The 18,608-nt window shown below is 40.4% G+C and overlaps 1 protein-coding gene across 1 annotated transcript in view; it reads left to right on the forward strand.

The window, feature by feature from the left end:
• Window positions 1-18,608, forward strand: part of LRRC36 (leucine rich repeat containing 36) — a 53,549-nt gene that overhangs the window by 22,312 nt on the left and 12,629 nt on the right. Inside the window, 4 exon segments of the mRNA XM_032157643.2 lie at window positions 1,530-1,622; window positions 13,991-14,111; window positions 16,003-16,054; window positions 17,892-18,332. Coding sequence (XP_032013534.1) covers window positions 1,530-1,622; window positions 13,991-14,111; window positions 16,003-16,054; window positions 17,892-18,332 — 707 coding nt within the window.

The following is an 18,608-nucleotide window of genomic DNA, read 5'->3' on the forward strand; positions in this document are numbered from 1 at the left end:
CCACAACATTATTCTTATATTATTCTCCAGAATAAGTCTTTTGTTTGTTTATTGCTTTTACCTTTACTACTAGAACATAAACTCCATAAGAACAAGGATCTTGTTGGTCTTGCTTATTACAGTATCCCTAGTTGCTAGAACCGTGTCTGGAATAGAGACGATGCTAAGAAATAATGTATTGAATGATGAATGAATGAAGTCAGTGCCTATTGGCCTGAGATCCTTCCCTTTCCCAGTGACTTTGCCTGTCTCTGCTCTGATCTATTATATGTTTTTTAGTGCAGCCTTCAGTGAACATTCTTAGTTTCCTATTTTTTCTTAGTTTCCTATTTTTTAAAATCAGATTTATTGAGATTACTTTGCATAGAATATTCACTCTTCTTTAGACAGAAATTGAATGCTTTTAAAACATTGTTTATATGTTTTATGGATTAATTTCTATTTTAAATGCAATGGATACCATTCACTACAAAATACAGAGATTAATTAATGTGTAACTGAATAAACTTTCTAATAAACAGATAAATTAATTTCATCATTTATCTGTTTATTTACCATATAATGATTGCAAAACTGGAGGCAAAATGTTACTCAAGTACCCTGTATTAACATTAATATCTTAAAAGCTCTCTAACCTTGGGTGAAGTTTTTTTTTTTAAGTCTGTCTGAGTCCCAGTTCCCCCACCTATAAAATGGAGATAATGACCAGTAGGGGGCCTTTTATGATTACATGAAATGGTGATTATAAAGCATCTGATATATACAGCCTAGGCTTCGTGTACTTACTGTACTACCCAAGGTACCTACCTGCCTTTCTTGTCTGCTTTTCTAACTAATGGCTATAGTTGTCTCCTCTATAATTCTTGGCAGCAGAACCTTCCTTTCTGTGTCTTAACTATGAGTGTTTTAATTCAAAAGAAACTATCCTACCCCCTCAATCATTCAGATCTAAGTATGTGTCAAGAAAACAGAGTATCTAAGTTCTAAATCTTCTGGCTTTCACACTTTACAGGCTGAACTATAGTGTCCTTCTCTCACATTTCCAAGTATAAATATTACTTTTTCTTATAAAGTATGGCTTTAACTGAAATATTTGTGCAACTTTTTTTTTTTTAGAGACAGAGTCTTGCTCTGTCACCCAAACTGGAGTACAGTGGCATGATCTCAGCTCACTGCAACCTCTGCCTCCTGGGTTCAAGCGATTCTCCTGCCTCAGCCTTCTGAGTAGCTAGGACTACAGGCACCCACCACCACATCTGGCTAATTTTTGTATTTTTAGTAGAGACAGGGTTTCGCCATGTTGGCCAGGCTGGTCTTGAACTCCTGACCTCAGGTGATCTGCCCACCTCGGGCTCCCAAAGTGCTTGGATTACAGGGGTGAGCCCGGCTGAAACGTAATTAAATTAATATGCTCTAGAGCATTTGAGAAAAATCTGATCACCATAAACTGTTTTCTAAATAGCATTTACTGGTGATCTCAGAAGCCTTTTTTTTTTTTTGAGTTGTAAATAAATTATTCTATGTGACAGCTCTAGGGAGAAGACAATGAAAAACTGTGTAACAGGTGAGAGCTCTGCATCAAAAGTCAGTGCTAATGTTGACAGCAGGATTGAAATGGGTAAGTTTTCTCCCTGTGATTATAAAATGATTAAAACATCAGTTATGTCAGCTGCCATAGCCAATATTAGGTAAGATGAAGACATATAGTTGAGAAAGAACCGGTTTGAAGCAAGCACAGGTTTACTGGCTGTGTTTTTCTTCCATCCTCTCACTGCTAGAAGGACCTTACAGAGCAGGCCTAACCCAGAGCCCATGAAAGCACAAGCTGTACTTGGAGAGTTCAATTTCGTTTACATCACTTTACATCATTAGTATACCCAGAAAATTACATCAGTGATTGATTTCATTAGAGACTGGCGACTCATCTGCATACATCCAGCTCACACCCTGGGCTTCCTGGGCTGCCCAACCAAGAACCTTTGCAGCTGCAGAATCTCTTGTGTTTGGGATATATTACTGGGGAATGTTTACTATATTCCTGTAAATACAGTTGATAAGCCAATATGGTTAAAGTGGTTATGCCAGGCTGGGCACGGTGGCTCACACCTGTAATCCCAGCACTTTGGGAGGCCGAGGCAGACACATCACCTGAGGTCGCGAGTTTAAGACCAGCCTGACCGACATGGAGAAACCCTGTCTCTACTAAAAATACAAAATTAGCCGGGCGTGGTGGCGCATGCCTGTAATCCCATCTACTCGGGAGGCTGAGGCAGGAGAATCACTTGAACCTGGGAGGCGGAGGTTGCGGAGAGCCAAGATCGTGCCATTGCACTCCAACCTGGGCAACAAAAGTGAAACTCCATCTTAAAAAAATAAATAAATAAAAAATTAATAAGGTGATTATGCCACGTTAATGGTCATGTCACAGGCCCGGAGGAAGCTTTCCACCAGAGAAGTTGCATCCAGTGAATCCTTGTGGATTAGCTTGGCACTGTCAGATAAATCAAGTGACCTTTTACTTGAGAAAATGTTCTTCGGTGTCAGTGCCTCTTCCCTTGGAAGAATCTAGTGAATTATACACAAATTCTAAACATCAATTCCTAAAAGCCAAGCAATAACTTTAGTAGACTGACTCTACACTGTAGTTCAGACATTAAGGGTTTTCAGTTTATAACATGTATTTTATTTTCTTGATTTCTTATCATTTATTGACAAATCATTTTTAGAGTAGTTTGTGGTAAAATAAGACACGGGCCAGGCACGGTGGCTCACACCTGTAATCCCAGCACTTTGGGAGGCTGAGATGGGCAGATCACCTGAGGCCAGGAATTCAACACCTGCCTGGCCAACATGGCAAAACCCCATCGCTACTAAAAATACAAAAATTAGCCACGCGTGGTGGCGCATGCTTGCAATCCCAGCTACTTGAGTGGCTGAGGCATGAGAATTGCTTGAACCCGGGAAGCGGAGGTTGCAGTGAGCCCAGATCGCGCCACTGCACTCTAGCCTGGGCGACAGAGTGAGACTCTGTCTCAAAAAACAAACGAACAAAAAGACATAATGAGGTGTGACTTTAATGTTCATTTCTTGGATGTCCCAGTACATATAAATATTGGGAGTATGGATTACTTTATTTCATTTTAAATAGCATTTTTAATATTTTTAAATTGATACAATTTTATTGTAATAATTTTGGAAAAGACTGAAAAGCATGAAAAACAACAGTTTGGTCCTAGTTAATGCTTTGGTATACAGCCTTCCTTGGTATACCACCTTTGGTATACAGCCTAGTCTTTTTTCTAGGTACCGGCATTTAAGTATCGATTTCCAGACAGAGAAAAATACATTGAAGCATAATTTGACAACTTCTTTTTGTATAAGCTGAATTAGACTTCATTTATGCCATATTACTTCATTAACACAATTAAAAAGTCTGAAAGTGCACTTTCTCTTCTAAGAACAAACTGCTTTGCTAGAGGGCCCATTTCTAAAGGTTCTTAGAAGCTCCAGCTGTTGCCTGGATTTTTTTTAATATAAAATTTATTTTGCTACTTTGAAACGTTAAGGAGCTTTGTTTTCCACCGAAAATTGTGTTTGTGCTGGATTCCCTGGGGAGTATTGCCAGTAAGCACTGTTGGTAATCCAATATGATCAAAGTGGTTATGCTGTGTTAATGGCCATGCCACAGGCTAGGAGAAAACTTTCTGGAGAACATCTCTCACTAGCTCAGCTGTTCACAATGGTGTTTTCCCACCAATCATTGCGAATGGGCAGTGAACCTCCACTGTCTTGGATCCTCCTCTTATTCTCCTAACCACATAATTATTGACTCTTTGAAAGGTTCCTCCCTCTCTCTTCCCATATCCCCGAAATAGGCGTACCTAGGCTGTATCTTTGGGCTCTCCTGTTTTTTTCTCTTTGCCCCTATTGATCTCATCTATTTTACAGCCTTATTTGTGAATAAATAAATGTCTTATTTATTTATTTATTTTTTGAGGCAGGGTCTCATTCTGTTGCCCAGGCTGGAGTGCAGTGGTGCAACCACTGCAGAGTGCTCACTGCAACCTCTACTTCCTGGGCTCAAGCCATCCTCCCACTTCAGCCTCCTGAGTAGCTGGGACTACAGGTGTGTGCTACCATGCACAGCTAAGTTTTGTATTTTTTTGTAGAGAGGGGGTTTTGCCATTTTGCCATGTTGCCCAGGCTGGTCTTGAACTCCTGAGCTCAAGCAATTTGCCCCTCTCCGCCTCCCAAAGTGCTAGGATTACAGGCGTGAGCCACTGTGCCCAGCCTGTTTTATTTATTTATATTTATTTTATATTCTTTCCTCATATCTTAAATATATTGGTCTAGCTTTGACAACCTGCACTGGTCTCTCTCTGCACCAGGCCCGTATTTCTGTTGACCAACTTGTAGTATACACTTGGAATCACCACTGTTTAACAGCCTCTCAAGCTATACATGTCCAAAATAACCCCCAAAACAAACAAATGAGCCCCTCTCCCCCAACCCTAAACAGCTCCTAGGGTTTCATCAGTATTACCACAGCTTTCCCATTACCCTGGCCCAGAATCATGTTGGGGTTTGATGCTGCTGCTACTCTGAGCTGAATGTTCATGCCCTGTAGTATGATCCACAATTGACAAGCCTTCCTTTCCATTTCTTTTTTTGTTTTTTTTTGTGTTCTGTTTTGTTTTGTTTTGTTTTTTTGAGACATAGTCTCACTGTGTTACCCAGGCTGGAGTACAGTGGCCGGATCTCGGCTCACTGCAACCTTCGCCTCCCAAGTTCAAGCAATTCTCATGCCTCAGCCTTTGGAATAGCTGGGATTACAGGCGCGCACCACCATGCCCAGCTAATTTTTGTATTTTTAGTGGAGACGGGGTTTCACCATGTTGATCAGGCTGGTCTCGAACTCCTGGCCTCAAGTGACCCGTATTCCTCGGCCTCCGAAAGTACTGGGATTATAGCACATCCAGCCCCTTTCCATTTCTTGATAGTCTCTTACCAGGCATGGTTAATTATCTCAGTTAATCCTCACAACAACCTTGAAGGTGGTTCTACAGGTGAGGAAACTGAGACCCAAAGAGGGGAAATAACTTGCCCTAGTTATACAGTAAGTGGCAGAGCTAGGAGGCAAACTCTGGTCCATCTGTCATCAAAGTCCTCTTAACCATTACATGATACTGCTTCACAGTCTCTTACTCCTTCAATTCATTTTGTACTTTGCTGCCAGATTAATTCTCTTAAAACACAGCTGTAATAATTTATTATGCTTGCCTGCTCAAAAACTTCTCTGGCTCCCACTCCCCTACTAAATTAAGTCTAAACTCCTTTACTTGGCATATAAGACTCCCCTAAGCTCTATCTGTAATTTGTCTCTTCAGCCTAAGCTGAAATCTTATCTCCTGTTTGTCAACTACAATGTCCAATACTCAATCAAACCACTCCTTCCTCCCCAAATAGTCCTTCCTTTCTCCCTCCTCTGTCCCTAAACTAATGCTGTCCCCCTGCTTGTAATGCTTTACTCAAATCTTACCCTTCTTTATGACCCAGACCAAAGCCCATCCATTTTAGTGAAACTTTTTTTGTTTGTTTGTTTTTGAGACAGAGTCTCACTCAGTTGCTCAGGCTGGAGCGCAGTGGCGCCATCTCGGCTTATTGCAACTTCCACCTCCCGGGTACTCAGCTGCCCAACTACCTGGGATTATAGGCGTGCACCACCACGCCTGGTTAATTTTTGTGTTTTTAGTAGAGATAGGGTTTTACCATGTTGGCCAGGCTGGTCTGGAACCCCTAACCTCAAGTGATCCACCCACCTGGGCCTCCCAAAGTGCTGGGATTACAGATGTGAAACACTGTACCTGGCCAATAATCTGATTTTTAAAACATATTTTATTTTTTAGAACAGTTTTAGATTCATAGCAAAATTTATCAGGCAGTAGAGTTCCCATATATCCTACCTGCACACATGCACAGCCTCCCCAACTATGGACATCCTGCCCCAGAGTGGTACATTTGTTACAATCGGATAAACCTGCACTGACACATCATTATAACCCAAAGTTCATAGTTTACATTAGGTTTGGTTCTTGGTGTTGTACATTCTATGGGCTTGATGAATGTATAACAACATGTATCTACCATTGTAGTATCATACAAAAATAGCTTCACTGCCCCACGAATTCTCTGTGCTTACCTATTTATTCCTTCATCCTCTCTAATCCCTGTCAACCACTGATCTTTATACTGTCTCCATAGTATTGCCTTTTCCAGAGTGTCATATAGTTGGAATCATTCAGTATGTAGCCTTTCAGATTGGCTTCTTTCACTTAGCAATATACACTTAAATTTCCTCCATGCCTTTTCATGGCTTGACAGCTCATTTCTTCTTAGTGCTGAATAATATTTTATTGTCTGGATGTACCACAGTTTATTTATCCACTCACCCACTGAAAGACATCTTGGTTGCTTCCAAGTTCTGGCAATTATGACTAGAACTGTTATAAACAACCTTGTGCAGGTTTTTGTGTGGGCATAAGTTTTCAACTCATTTGAGTAATTACCAAAGAACATGATTGCTGGATCATATAACAGTATGTTGAGCTTTGTAAGAAACGCCAAATTGTTCCAATATAATCTTTTTAAGATTTTTTTTATATACTGAGTTTAGTTTCTTATAGTTTCTCAAACTGGACTCCTGTTCTCAGAGTTTATTACAACATTGAGTTTGAGAAACACTGATGTGGCTGGTGACATGCTACAGAAGCCCAGTGTGTGCTGGGGGCAGTGGAGAAAGGTTTTATGGCAGATATGGAAACAAAGCCATCAGGCCTTACAGGCTGGAGAGCAATAGGATGGCCTGAAAAGAGGAGCAGCACATTTTGATTGGTGGGGTTGGTGTGAATTACTGTCTGGAAGTGATAAGGAGGATGGTAGGTCATGAAGAAAGCCATATGTCGGTGTGGTTTGGGTGGAAGGTTTATGTTGGGTAGAAGGTCAGGTCCTGGAGAACAGTGAATGCCTTACTAAGAACAATTTACGTTTATCCTGTAGGTACTGGTTGAAACGACCTAACTCACTCTTTTTGCCAGTTCTATTTGCCCTTAAATAGAGTCTTGCCAAAAATATACTGATCTAATATCTTATTCTAAAATAACAAGGAAAAATCCACCACAGCCACCCTCAGTGGCTCATTCCTGTGTCTAGCAGATGTGTCAGGGTCTTCTTTATAACTCACTGAAATCTATCCCACTTCAACATGTTGATCCATTTCATCTCTTGGTTTAGCCATGATGGAGTTTTGGCTGAATAAAAATCAGCTTGGAATAGCAGAGACTTCTCAAAATAGTCACTTAAACAAGATAGAAGTTCATTTATCTCTCTTACAGAAATCCAGATGTTGACAATCTACGGCTGTCATGGGGAGAGTTCTAAGGGAGGAATAATGAATATGGGGGAGAGGCAGTTAGCAATCTCAGTCAGTGGAAATGACAGCAATTCAGCAAAGAAGTGCGTATCTACTGGGCAAATCCTGTGTTGGGGGTAGGTAGACAAGGACATGATTAAAATAGTGTCACATCTTCACATACTCCCATTTTGGAGAGATTTATTACAGCTAATTAGGTCACAAGTCAGGCTTCACTGTGAGACAAGAGCTCCACTGTGGCAGAGATATAGAGGGATGGAGGAGAGGCGGTTGCAGTTAGTACTCATTGCAGGCCTGGGAAAAGGCTGCACAAAACAACACTTTAGTTGGGCATTAAAATAGAGTTCAGTGGGCATAGTTGAGGGGAAAAGGTATTCAATGTAGAGGGAAAAGCAGCAGCAAAGACAGGTGATGAGGAAATTGACTCAGCTTGTGGCTGGAGATGCGGCCAAGTTGCAAAGGCCCTCTTTACTAATTATGTTCATTTTCTTCTCTTGAAAATAGGTAATAATAAGGATCTCTTAGAGGTGAGGCATGCTTAAATGTGTGATTTTGAGAGATAACTCAAGCTAGATTTAGTTAGTGGGAGGTAATGAGGACCTGTCGTCGGAGGCCAGTGGTAAAATAAATGCAGATGAGGAAGCACAGATTGATTAAGTCCGGGAGGATATGAAAATAAAGCCTGGATACAAAACATGAAGTATTTTTACCTGCAGTGTTTTGCTATATAGTTCAAACTTCAGAAGAATGGAATTTCTGAATAAAAGACACAACTATTATTTAAAGGGGGAAAAATACAAGGTTACTAAGATTACACGGAGTCTGTTCATGATGGGAAAACACCTCACCAATTTCCTTTAATAATTATCATATCTGCAATAGTTGTTACATATTAATATTTTAAATGTCAGGGATTGTGTTGTTTTTATTGGTAATTAGCAATGGAAAAGAAATGGTTTTGGAGACTAGTGAAAGACAAGTTATTTCTGCTCTTATATTTTTATCTCAGTGGAATCTGGGGTACAATATGTTTATTTGAGATTAACACTGAGAGGAAGGGGAGGAAAGAGGGTTAAGCAGAGAGAAAGAGCTCTAGAGTAAGAACTTTCCTTCAGAATGTCCCTTACTAGGCTGAAATGCCTGGGCCTTTGTACCCCTGCCTAGCTCTGTCATGGGGAGTAAACTGTCCTTGGAAAAGAATGGCATCAGGAGATGGTTCTTGATAGCTAAGACAGACTCCGAATGAAGAGCAAAGGGCTGAAGTGCCCTCCAGCAGCTAGGCAGCAAGTCCTTCCTTGAAGGGGATCTGGCCAGATCTCAGCCTCCCATTGATTGCAGGGTGTTTGTACAAACATGTGAAGTGGAGCCTCATCCAGCTGGGATTACTGGTAGTAGAAGTAGCTATTAGTTACTTGCCCCTGTATCTGTATGATAAAGCCATTTCTGTGTTATTACAAATAGAAAACAATTTTCAAACAAATTGTTGTATCGCATTGATTATATGGATGTTCAAACCTGGGCTGGACAACAGGTTATAATTACATTTGCTTTTGGAATTAAGGGCTGGATATATTTTGTATCTGAAGAAAAAGAATAAAATAAACTGAAGTATAAGACAAGAAAAAAATAATCTCAGAATACAAATTGCTTCATTTTCTTGATTGTTGTATATGACATACTTAGTCATAATAGTGGCAGAGCAAGGCATCAGGTTTTTTTTTTCAAGAGTGATCCTGTATCTTGGATATGACACAAAAAACAACCAAAGGACGTCATAAAAATTAAAATCTTTTGTGTTTTAAAGAACACTCTCAAAGTGGAAAGACAAACCACAAAATAGGAGAAAATGTTTACAGACTGCATATCTGACAAGGATCTAATTAACGTTCATTCTGTATTTTTAAAAACCGGAATGTAGTGGCATGCCCAGGCTGCAGTACAGTGGCACGCCCAGGCTGCAGTACAGTGGCACAATCACAGCTCACTGCAACCTCAAACTCCTGGGCTTAAGTGATATTCCTGCCTCCTGAGTAGCAGGGACTACAGGTATGTCACCACTATTTTTTTTTTTTTTTTTTTTGCACCCAGCTATTTTATTTTTTGTGGAGATAAGGTCTTGCTATGTTGCCCAGGCTGGTCTTGAACTCTTGGCCTGAAGTGACCCTCCCACCTCGGCCTCTTAAAGTGCTGGGATTACAGGCATGAGCTAACGTACTCAACCCATTCTACATAAAGAACTCTTAACAACTTAATAACAAAAAGACAAAAACAACCCATAAAAAAAATGTGGGCAGAGAATTTGAATAGACATTTCTCTAAAGAAGATATGCAGCTGGCCAAAAGCACATGAAGGATGCTCAACATCACTATTCATCTGGGAAATGCAAAGCAAAACTACAAGGAGATACCACATCCACTAGGCTGACTAGAATCAAAAGGACAGATAATAAGCAATGGCTGGGAGGGTGGGAGGAAGGGGAGGAGCAGAAAAGATAACTACTGAATACTGGGCTTAATATCCAGTGATGAAGTAACATGTATAAAAAATAAAATAGTTTTTACAATTAAAAAAGTTGCTATAAAAAAAAAGCAACGTCAAGGATGTGCAGAAATTGGAGCCCTCATGCATCGCTGGTAGGAAAGTAAAATTGTGCAACTGTTTTGGAAAACAGTCTGGCAGTTCCTCAAAAAGTTAAACATAGAGTTAAATTTGATCCAGCAATTCCACTCCTAGATATATATACCTAAGAGAAATGGAAACCTATGTTCATACAAAAACTTGTCCAGGAATGAAAGCAGCATTATTCATAATAGCCATTGACTGAAGAATGAATAAACAAAATATGATATATCCATATTCAGGCATTAAAAAGGAATGAAGTACTAACACATGCTATAACATGTATTTTGAAAACATCAGGCTAAGTGAAAGAAGCCAGACAAAAAGGTCATATATTGTATGATTCCATTTATATAAAATTTGCAGAATAGGCCATTGCATAGAGACAGAAAGTATATTGTTGGCTGCCAGAGGATGGAAGGGAGGGAAAAATTAGGATTGACAGCTATGGGGTTTATTTTGGGGGTGATGAAATATTCTAGAATTAGATAGTGGTGATAGTTGTACAACTTTGTGAATATACTAAAAAACACTGAATTGTACACCATAAAAGGATGAATTGTATGATATATGAATTATATCTCAATTAAAATAAAGCTTCTCCCACAGTCATAGAGTGATTCTGTAGAACTTGGTAATTTAGATTTCAGATGAGTAAGAGTCAAATAACAAGTTTGTATCTTAAGTGATTGGGTGATATTAATGCCAATAACAAGATTGGGGGAGGCACCAGCAGCAGAAGTAGGCCTGGAAGTGAAGATAATGAGTTTGATTAGAAAATACTGATATTTGGCTGGGCGTGGTGGCTCACTCCTGTAATCCCAACAATTTGGGAGGCCAAGGTGGGCGGATCATTTGAGCTCAGGAGTTCGAGACCAGCCTGACCAACATGGTGAAACCCCATCTTTACTAAAAATACAAAAAAATTAGCTGGGCGTGGTGGTGCATGCCTGTAGTCGCAGCTACTCAGGAGGCTGAGGCGGAAGAATTGCTTGAACCCGGGAGGCGGAGGTTGCAGTGAGCCAAGATTGCGCCATTGCACTCCAGAGCCTGGGCAACAGAGCAAGACTCTGTCTCAAAAAAAAAAAAAGAAAATATTGACTTTTTAGTTGTGTGCGCGTACTCATTGGGGGCTGTTCAGGAAATTTAGGTCTGGACATCAGAAGAGAGACCAGAGTTAAGAGATTTAGATTTAGAGTCACTCAGATGTAAGTGATAGCTAAAACCCAGGAGAACTATGAGAGCACTCAGCAAGAAGTTCAGGCAGTAGGGGATTTGAACCAGGACATAGGTTGAAAGAAAAGGAACCTGTGAATCTGGAAAAGAGCATATGTGCTGTGGGAGGAAAAGCAGGATGGAGCAGGGTCTTGAACACCTGCGAAGTCTTGTTCCACAGGATAAGAGTAAGAGGAGGCCTGAACCCAAAGTCACAGCCTACTAACCATTCTCATTCACACAAAAGCTGTGTTACAACTAGCAGTTTCTGCTTCACTTTATTTCTTCTGTAGTACTACTGCAGTGGGAACAGAGGACAAAAAGGTTGATAGCTCATGTCACTTGCAGAAAAGTAGTTCTGTCGAGTCCAGTGGTTGGAAGAGCATCTTGTGTTTAAGTAGGACATTTCAGTCCCAGAAGGCAATTCAGAAATAGAAAGCATCTTAGAGCCCCAAATGGATGGAGGGGCTGGTTCTTAAGAGGCTGGCTTTATTCACTGTCTACTCTCAGTTGCACTGGCTTGTAGTGGCTTTCTGTTGCCAGAACCAGTAGATGAAAGTGAGCATAAGAGCACATTGTTTGACAAAGTCCCAAGTTCTTGATACTATCTTCTTACATAATCCTGCTGGAAAAAAGTTCCTTAAACAAAAGCAAAACTCTTATTTTCATTCAAGTCCCCCCAGAAGACTCCAAATCCCAGAATTATACATTAATAAATGTATTGATCAAGAGTGGAAAAACGTTTGTACAAATATGACAACCTAATAGAATCATTCTTTCTTTCTTGTCATTCTTGTCTCACTCCTGTCACTCAGGCTGGAGTGCAGTGGCACAATCTTGGTTCATTGCAGTCTCGACTTCCCAAGTTCAGGGTTCCTCCCACCTCAGCCTCCCAAATAGCTGGGACTCATGCCACTACTCCTGGCTCATTTTTGTATTTTCAATAGAGATGGGGGTCTCGCTATGTTGCCCAGGCTGACGTTGAACTCCTGGGCTCAAGTGATCCACCCGCCTGGGCCTCCCAAAGTGTTGGGATTACAGGCACGAGCCACTGTGCCTCGCCTGTGATAGAATTGCTGACAGGCTCTTCTTGATAACAGTTTCCAAAGTGGCCAGAACTAGGCTACAGTTTTTGTTATTTTTACTTTTTATTTTTAAAATAATTTTTCTAATCACAGTAAAAATATTGGTAAACAATAAAATTATAAAACAGGAAAAATAGTTAAAATTTGTCACTTTTTTGTGAATATATGTATTAAACTAACATCAAAATTTGAAACGTGAACTGCAAAATACTAATGAGATTTTGTTTCTCTTTTCTTTTGGAAATGGAGTCTTGCTCTGTCACCCAGGCTGGAGTGCAATGGCACGATCTCAGCTCACAGCAACCTCTGCCTCCTGGGTTCAAGCGATTCTCCTGCCTCTTGAGTAGCTGGGATTACAGGCGCCCACGCCTGGCTAATTTTTGTATTTTTAGTAGAGACGGGGTTTCACCAGGTTGGCCAGGCTGGTCTCAAACTCCTGACCTCATGATCCACCCACCTCAGCCTCCCAAAGTGCTGGGACTACAAATGTGAGTCACCGCACCTGGCCAGAAGTTTGAATATATATACAGAGCCTAAAGTACTACTAATAAATATATTTAAGCTCATAGTGAATATTTCCAGCCCTATCACTAATTTAATCAATAATTTTACAAGGATTTTATAAATAGTAGGGGATGATACTTCCACATTCTCTGTGTGGTAACCAAAAAACAAGATAAAACAAGAATCTCTCTAATAGCATTAGTTACAATTGAATAAAACAAAATAAACTGTAAAAAATACGTTGGGAGACCTAAGGATTTAGCATTCTTTTCCATGAAATAGGTCCTGACTGGTTTCTCTCTCTCTCTTTTTTTTTTTTGTTTTTTTTGTTTTTTGTTTTATTGAGATAGAGTCTCACTGTGTCACCCAGGCTGGAGTGCAGTGGCACAATCACAGCTCACTGCAACCTCCACCTCCCTGGTTCAAGCGACTCTCCTGCCTTAATCTCCTGAGTAGCTGGGATTATAGGCGTGCGCCACCACGCCTGGCCCGGCTAATTTTTGTATTTTTAGTAGAGACGGGGTTTCACCATGTTGGTCAGGCTGGTCTCGAACTCCTAACCTCAAGTGATCTGCCCGCCTCAGCCTCCCAAAGTGCTGGGATTACAGGCGTGAGCCACCATGCCCAGCTTAGTTTTCTCTTTTTACAAAAGAGAGAAAGCAAGGCAGAAAAAGGCTGGTTTGAAATGGTCAATCAGTGCTGACTGCTGATTAGTACCCTGGAGATGTGTAATGCCAGGAGTCTATTCCCAGCATCTCCCCCTGTAGTTGGAGATTATTGAATTGGTATCAAAGTTAATTATTTATTCGCTTAGGAAATGTGCAAAATATTTGCCTTCCACTCAGTTTCTGTTGAGCACGTCATAAATTCTGAAGCTATTTCATATCCATTATCCTGTTTTAACCTGGCTCAACCCTAAGAGATAGGCAGTTTAGATTTTATCATCTCTGTTTTCCAAATGAAGTAAGAGATGTAGAGAGGTTAAGTGATTTGCTCAAATTCATGTGGTCTCCAAGTGGTGGCACCAGAACTAGCACTCAGTCTTGTGACTTTCCTTTTAGTATCTTTCCATTAGACTTCCAGCCTTTGAAGTCTGGTCGTTGAGTGCTTCATTGTTTGCTTTTTCTTTTAACACAGACTCAAAGGACTTTTTATTCCCTTCCCCAACTGGGAAATAAAGGATTCCCTAAGTACTTCTGCAACTCAGGGCAATGATACACCTGATCAGAAATTAGACACCTTCCCACTGGGGACACAGGTAATGTATTCACTCTCCTGCTGATCTGTTGACTAGTCAATGATTAATATTGATAATTCAGTGGGCCCTCAATTATTTATGAAGGTCTCAGAGGACTTGTTTGATGAAGGCATTTTAGACCCTTTTAAAGGAAAGGGCAGGACAGAATGCAGAGTACCTTCTCCATTAATTTCAATCTCCCATTTCCCTCTCTCTCACACTAACCTGTTATCTAATGTCATATATTTATACATATAACTTTAGCATATCTATGACAGGCATTTTGGTCCTCAAACAAGAATGCAACTGTTAACAGTTTTTGGCTGGTTTTAAATTTTCTCCCCTCTATCCAATATCTCCATCTCCTATTGCCTTGCTTCTTACATTTTCTACCTACACCCTTTAATACTGAGTCTTACATTTTAGGTATGACTTTCCCAAAGCTGCCTCTGCAGTATAACAGAAAAAGTAAAGTTTAAGGGGTAAAGATGGCGTGGAAGTTGTGGGCAATGGGAAGATAGAGATCATGCAAGATAGTGGAGGAGTGAAAAATAAGGTTTTAGTGAAAAAATTGGTGACAGAAGGGGTGCAACCATTATGTAAGACTTGTTTGTGTGAGTGAATATGATACAAGGAGCAGAACTGACTACTTTATATTCACCTTCTCCCTTTCTTTGATACATTTATGAGCAATAAAATTGTAGAAAATAGCCAGGAGGAGAAAGAAAAGCAGCAAAGGCTCTGATTAATCCATAATTTGGATAATCAAGACTGAATTAGTAAAAAGTTAGTACTATTCTTTTCAGTTTGGGTAGAGACTACCTTCATCTTTTAAAAAGATAAGCATTTAATCAGTTTCTTTGTTTTTGGAGATTCTACTTGGATGACTTAGAAATGATCTCAGTTACCATTTTTTAAAACCATATTGACTTAAGGAAATGGAGACAAAGAGTATTGCAATCTCCAGTTAAATAGCACTTCTTAGATAAAAAAGCAAACAAAAACACTTGTCTGAAATTACTTCTTGAAGTGAGAAAAAAGGAAATGGAATAGTTTGCTGTATCTTTTTAGTTTAAGAAATAAGGAAGTGGGATTTCTTTCTCTCCATGACTACCAAAAAGACACTGAATACTTTAAGATAATTTTTTTTGTTTGTTTTTTTGTTTTTTTGTTTTGAGACGGAGTCTTGCTCTGTCGCCCAGGCTGGAGTGCAGTGGCGCGATCTCGGCTCACTGCAAGCTCTGCCTCCTGGGTTCACGCCATTCTCCTGCCTCAGCCTTTCCGAGTAGCTGGGACTACAGGCGCCCGCCACCACGCCCGGCTAATTTTTTGTATTTTTTAGTAGAGACGGGGTTTCACCGTGGTCTCGATCTCCTGACCTCGTGATCCGCCCGCCTCGGCCTCCCAAAGTGCTGGGATTACAAGCGTGAGCCACCGCGCCCGGCCAGAAGATAATTTTTTAAAAAGGAAACCCTAGATGGCTTTCTGTTTTGCTTCAGTCCTTGCCTAGTTATGCCTCAGATTAATTTTCAGCCTATTAAAACCCCCTTAGCTATGGTGGTCGATAGCTTTACCAGCTGGTAAAATAAGCATGAGAGTCCTTTAAACGAAAAAGCAAAGTTGGAAAGTGGCCCTCATCTACCTTCTATGAGCTATCTAAGGCAGAGAAAGTACAGTCATTGTTTGCTATGTCCTTTACCTGCTAAGGATATTCAAGCAACTCTGGAATCTCCTTGTATTGTGACTGTTTTAAAATAGACTTAAACTGGACCTTTGCTTAAAGGTCTGTTTCCCTAGCTTGCAAGTATAGTCTTTCCCATTAATAGCAAGGTATTCTGAACCCCTGGTCTAATAAGCTTACATCTGAATGCACATGGACTTCCTTCTACCTAAACTTTCGAACTTTTTTTAGACACAGGAAGTAGCAAGAAGGGAGATGCCAAGTGACAATCACCAGGAAGATGGTAAATATTTTGCTCACTGAGTATTTTTCCCCCACACTAATCAGAGAAGTCTGGATGTGATGGGATTTGGGAGATTAAGATGTCTCAATATGGGGGCCCTATTTAGTCAACTAATTTCTGCTTTTGTGAGGGACTGTCCTGGATGATTAGTAACCTGTGAGACTTTTCTGCTTAAAGAGTGCATATTCTGACCTCCTTTGTTCTTATTTTTTTTTGCATTGACTGACTATTCTTTTTCTTACCTTTCTTGCCTTCTTTTGTATTTATTATTTTTTATTCATCCATTTGTTTCTCTCTACTAGTTTATAAGTTATATACATTTTCTATACTTTTAGTATTATTCCCCAAATGATAATATGTATCCCTAACTTACATAATTTTTCTGCCTCAGCCTCTCTCAAGTAGTGGGATACAGGTCGCCACCACACCCGGTAATTTTTTGTTTTTTAGTAAAGAGGGTTTCACCGTGGTCTCCGCCCGCCTCGGCCTCCCAAAGTGCTGGGATTACAAGCGTGAGCCACCGCGCCTGGCCCATAATTTTTAAATTGTTAATACCTTAAGTCTTCTTTTGGATAATTCAAAAACCTTACAGTTCTTTATTTCATTTATCTTTCCTGACTTATATGTTGTTATTATGAATTTTAATTCTCTATATTTTTAAAGACTTCACAAGATATTATTTTTTATATAGTCAGTGTAGATTTAAGTCTATCCATTTATTTACTACTGTTTGCTCACTTCCTTTTTCTTCCCAGGCTTCCCTTCTGATATCATTTTCCTTTGCCTTACAGTGATACATACTTTAATGTAGGTCTATTACTGATGAGCTCTTTCAGCTTTTCTTTGTGTGATAATGCCTCTATTTCACTATCATTCTTGAAGGGTATTTTAGATGGGTATAGATTTCTAGGCAGTTCGTTCTCTCTCTCTCTTCCCACTTCCTTTTTTATTTTTTTTGTTTTTGAGACAGGGTCTCAATCTGTTGCCCAGGCTGGAGTAGAGTACAGTGGCACAATCAGAGCTCATAGTAACCTCAAACTTCTGGGCTCAAGCAATCCTCCCACCTCAGCCTCCCAAGTAGTTAGGACTACCACCACACCTGGCTAATTAAAAAAAATTTTTTTTCGGACCAGGCGCAGTGGCTCATGCCTGTAATCCCAGCATTTTGGGAGGCCGAGGCAGGTGGATCACCTGAGGTCAGGAGTTATTGAGACCAGCGTGGCCTACATGGTGAAACTCCATCTCTACAAAAAATACAAAAATTAGCAGGGCATGGTGGTACATGCCTATAATCTCAGCACTTTAGGAGGCCGAGGTGGGTGGATCACTTGAGGTCAGGAGTTGGAGATCAGCCTGGCCAACATGGTGAAATCCCATCTCTACTAAAACTACAAAAGCTAGCTGGGCATGGTGGCATGTGCCTGTAATCCCAGTTACTCGGGAGGCTGAGGCACGAGAATCGCTTCCCCCCGGGAAGCGGAGGTTGCAGTGAGCTGAGATTGCGCCACTGCACTCCAGCCTGGGCGACAGAGTGAGACCCTGTCTCAAAAAAAAAAAAAAAGAAAGAAAGAAAAAGAAAGAAAGAGACAAACAGAATTTGTCTCCAGAATGTTATAGATTCTTTACTGTTTACACAAAAGTCCCACATTTTATTGGTGGTGGTGGTGGTGTTCCGTCCTTTCATCACTTTATGCTACCATTGATCAGAATTATAAACCACCTCTTCCTGAGAGGTGTTTCTGGCAGACAGAGAGTATGTTCAGTGAACAGAGGTACTCCCAGCTAGGCCACAAAGAATTCTTATCATGTTTTGTTTTTTTCCCTTGGTGGTGTTCAGAGTTCAGACACTACTCGCCTCATCAGTCCACAGTCTGATCCCCAGAGAAGATGACTAGAGAAGAGTACCAAGTATCTTTTTTGGACAATAAGTCTTCAGGTTCTTCTCCAGAAAAGGAATTGATACCAAAACCTGATACTTTTCATCTTACCCATGATGCCTCATTGAGTAAATGCCTGGATGTGGGTGATTCTAGCCAGATCCACCCCTATCAGTTACCTTCAGATGTTGGTCTGGAAAATTATGACAGTTGTTATTCTCAAACTCTATCCCTGCATGGAAGTCTTGGTAAAAGGCCTCAAAGAAGCAAGAACTATCAAGAATATAGCATAAAGCCTTCAAATGACATAAAGGCCACCGCTTCACATTCCTGTGGAGACTTACTAACTTCTCTGTCAAACCCTGACTCCAGCACTGGAAGGCTTTTGAAGCTTAGTTCAGGTAACAGCTTCCTGTCAGTTTACAGGTCTTCTTCATAGGCATGAAGATAGAAGATATAACTGAAAATTTTGGAATTAACCCTTCTGAAATTGTGTTAGCATTTCTTAAGTTGTATTTTAGGGTCACCAGTGGTCCTTGGAACCTCCAGAAATCTGTAGGGTATGAGTTTAACATGATATATATATATTAGGGAAAATTTGTAGGAAAGTGAGCATCGCAGCTACTTGCTATTTTAGTTAAGCAGCATCCCAGGACATCTAGTCTTTACTCACAGTC

The sequence above is a fragment of the Hylobates moloch genome, unplaced genomic scaffold (assembly GCF_009828535.3).
Source record: "Hylobates moloch isolate HMO894 unplaced genomic scaffold, HMol_V3 SCAFFOLD_6, whole genome shotgun sequence".
NCBI lineage: Eukaryota > Metazoa > Chordata > Mammalia > Primates > Hylobatidae > Hylobates > Hylobates moloch.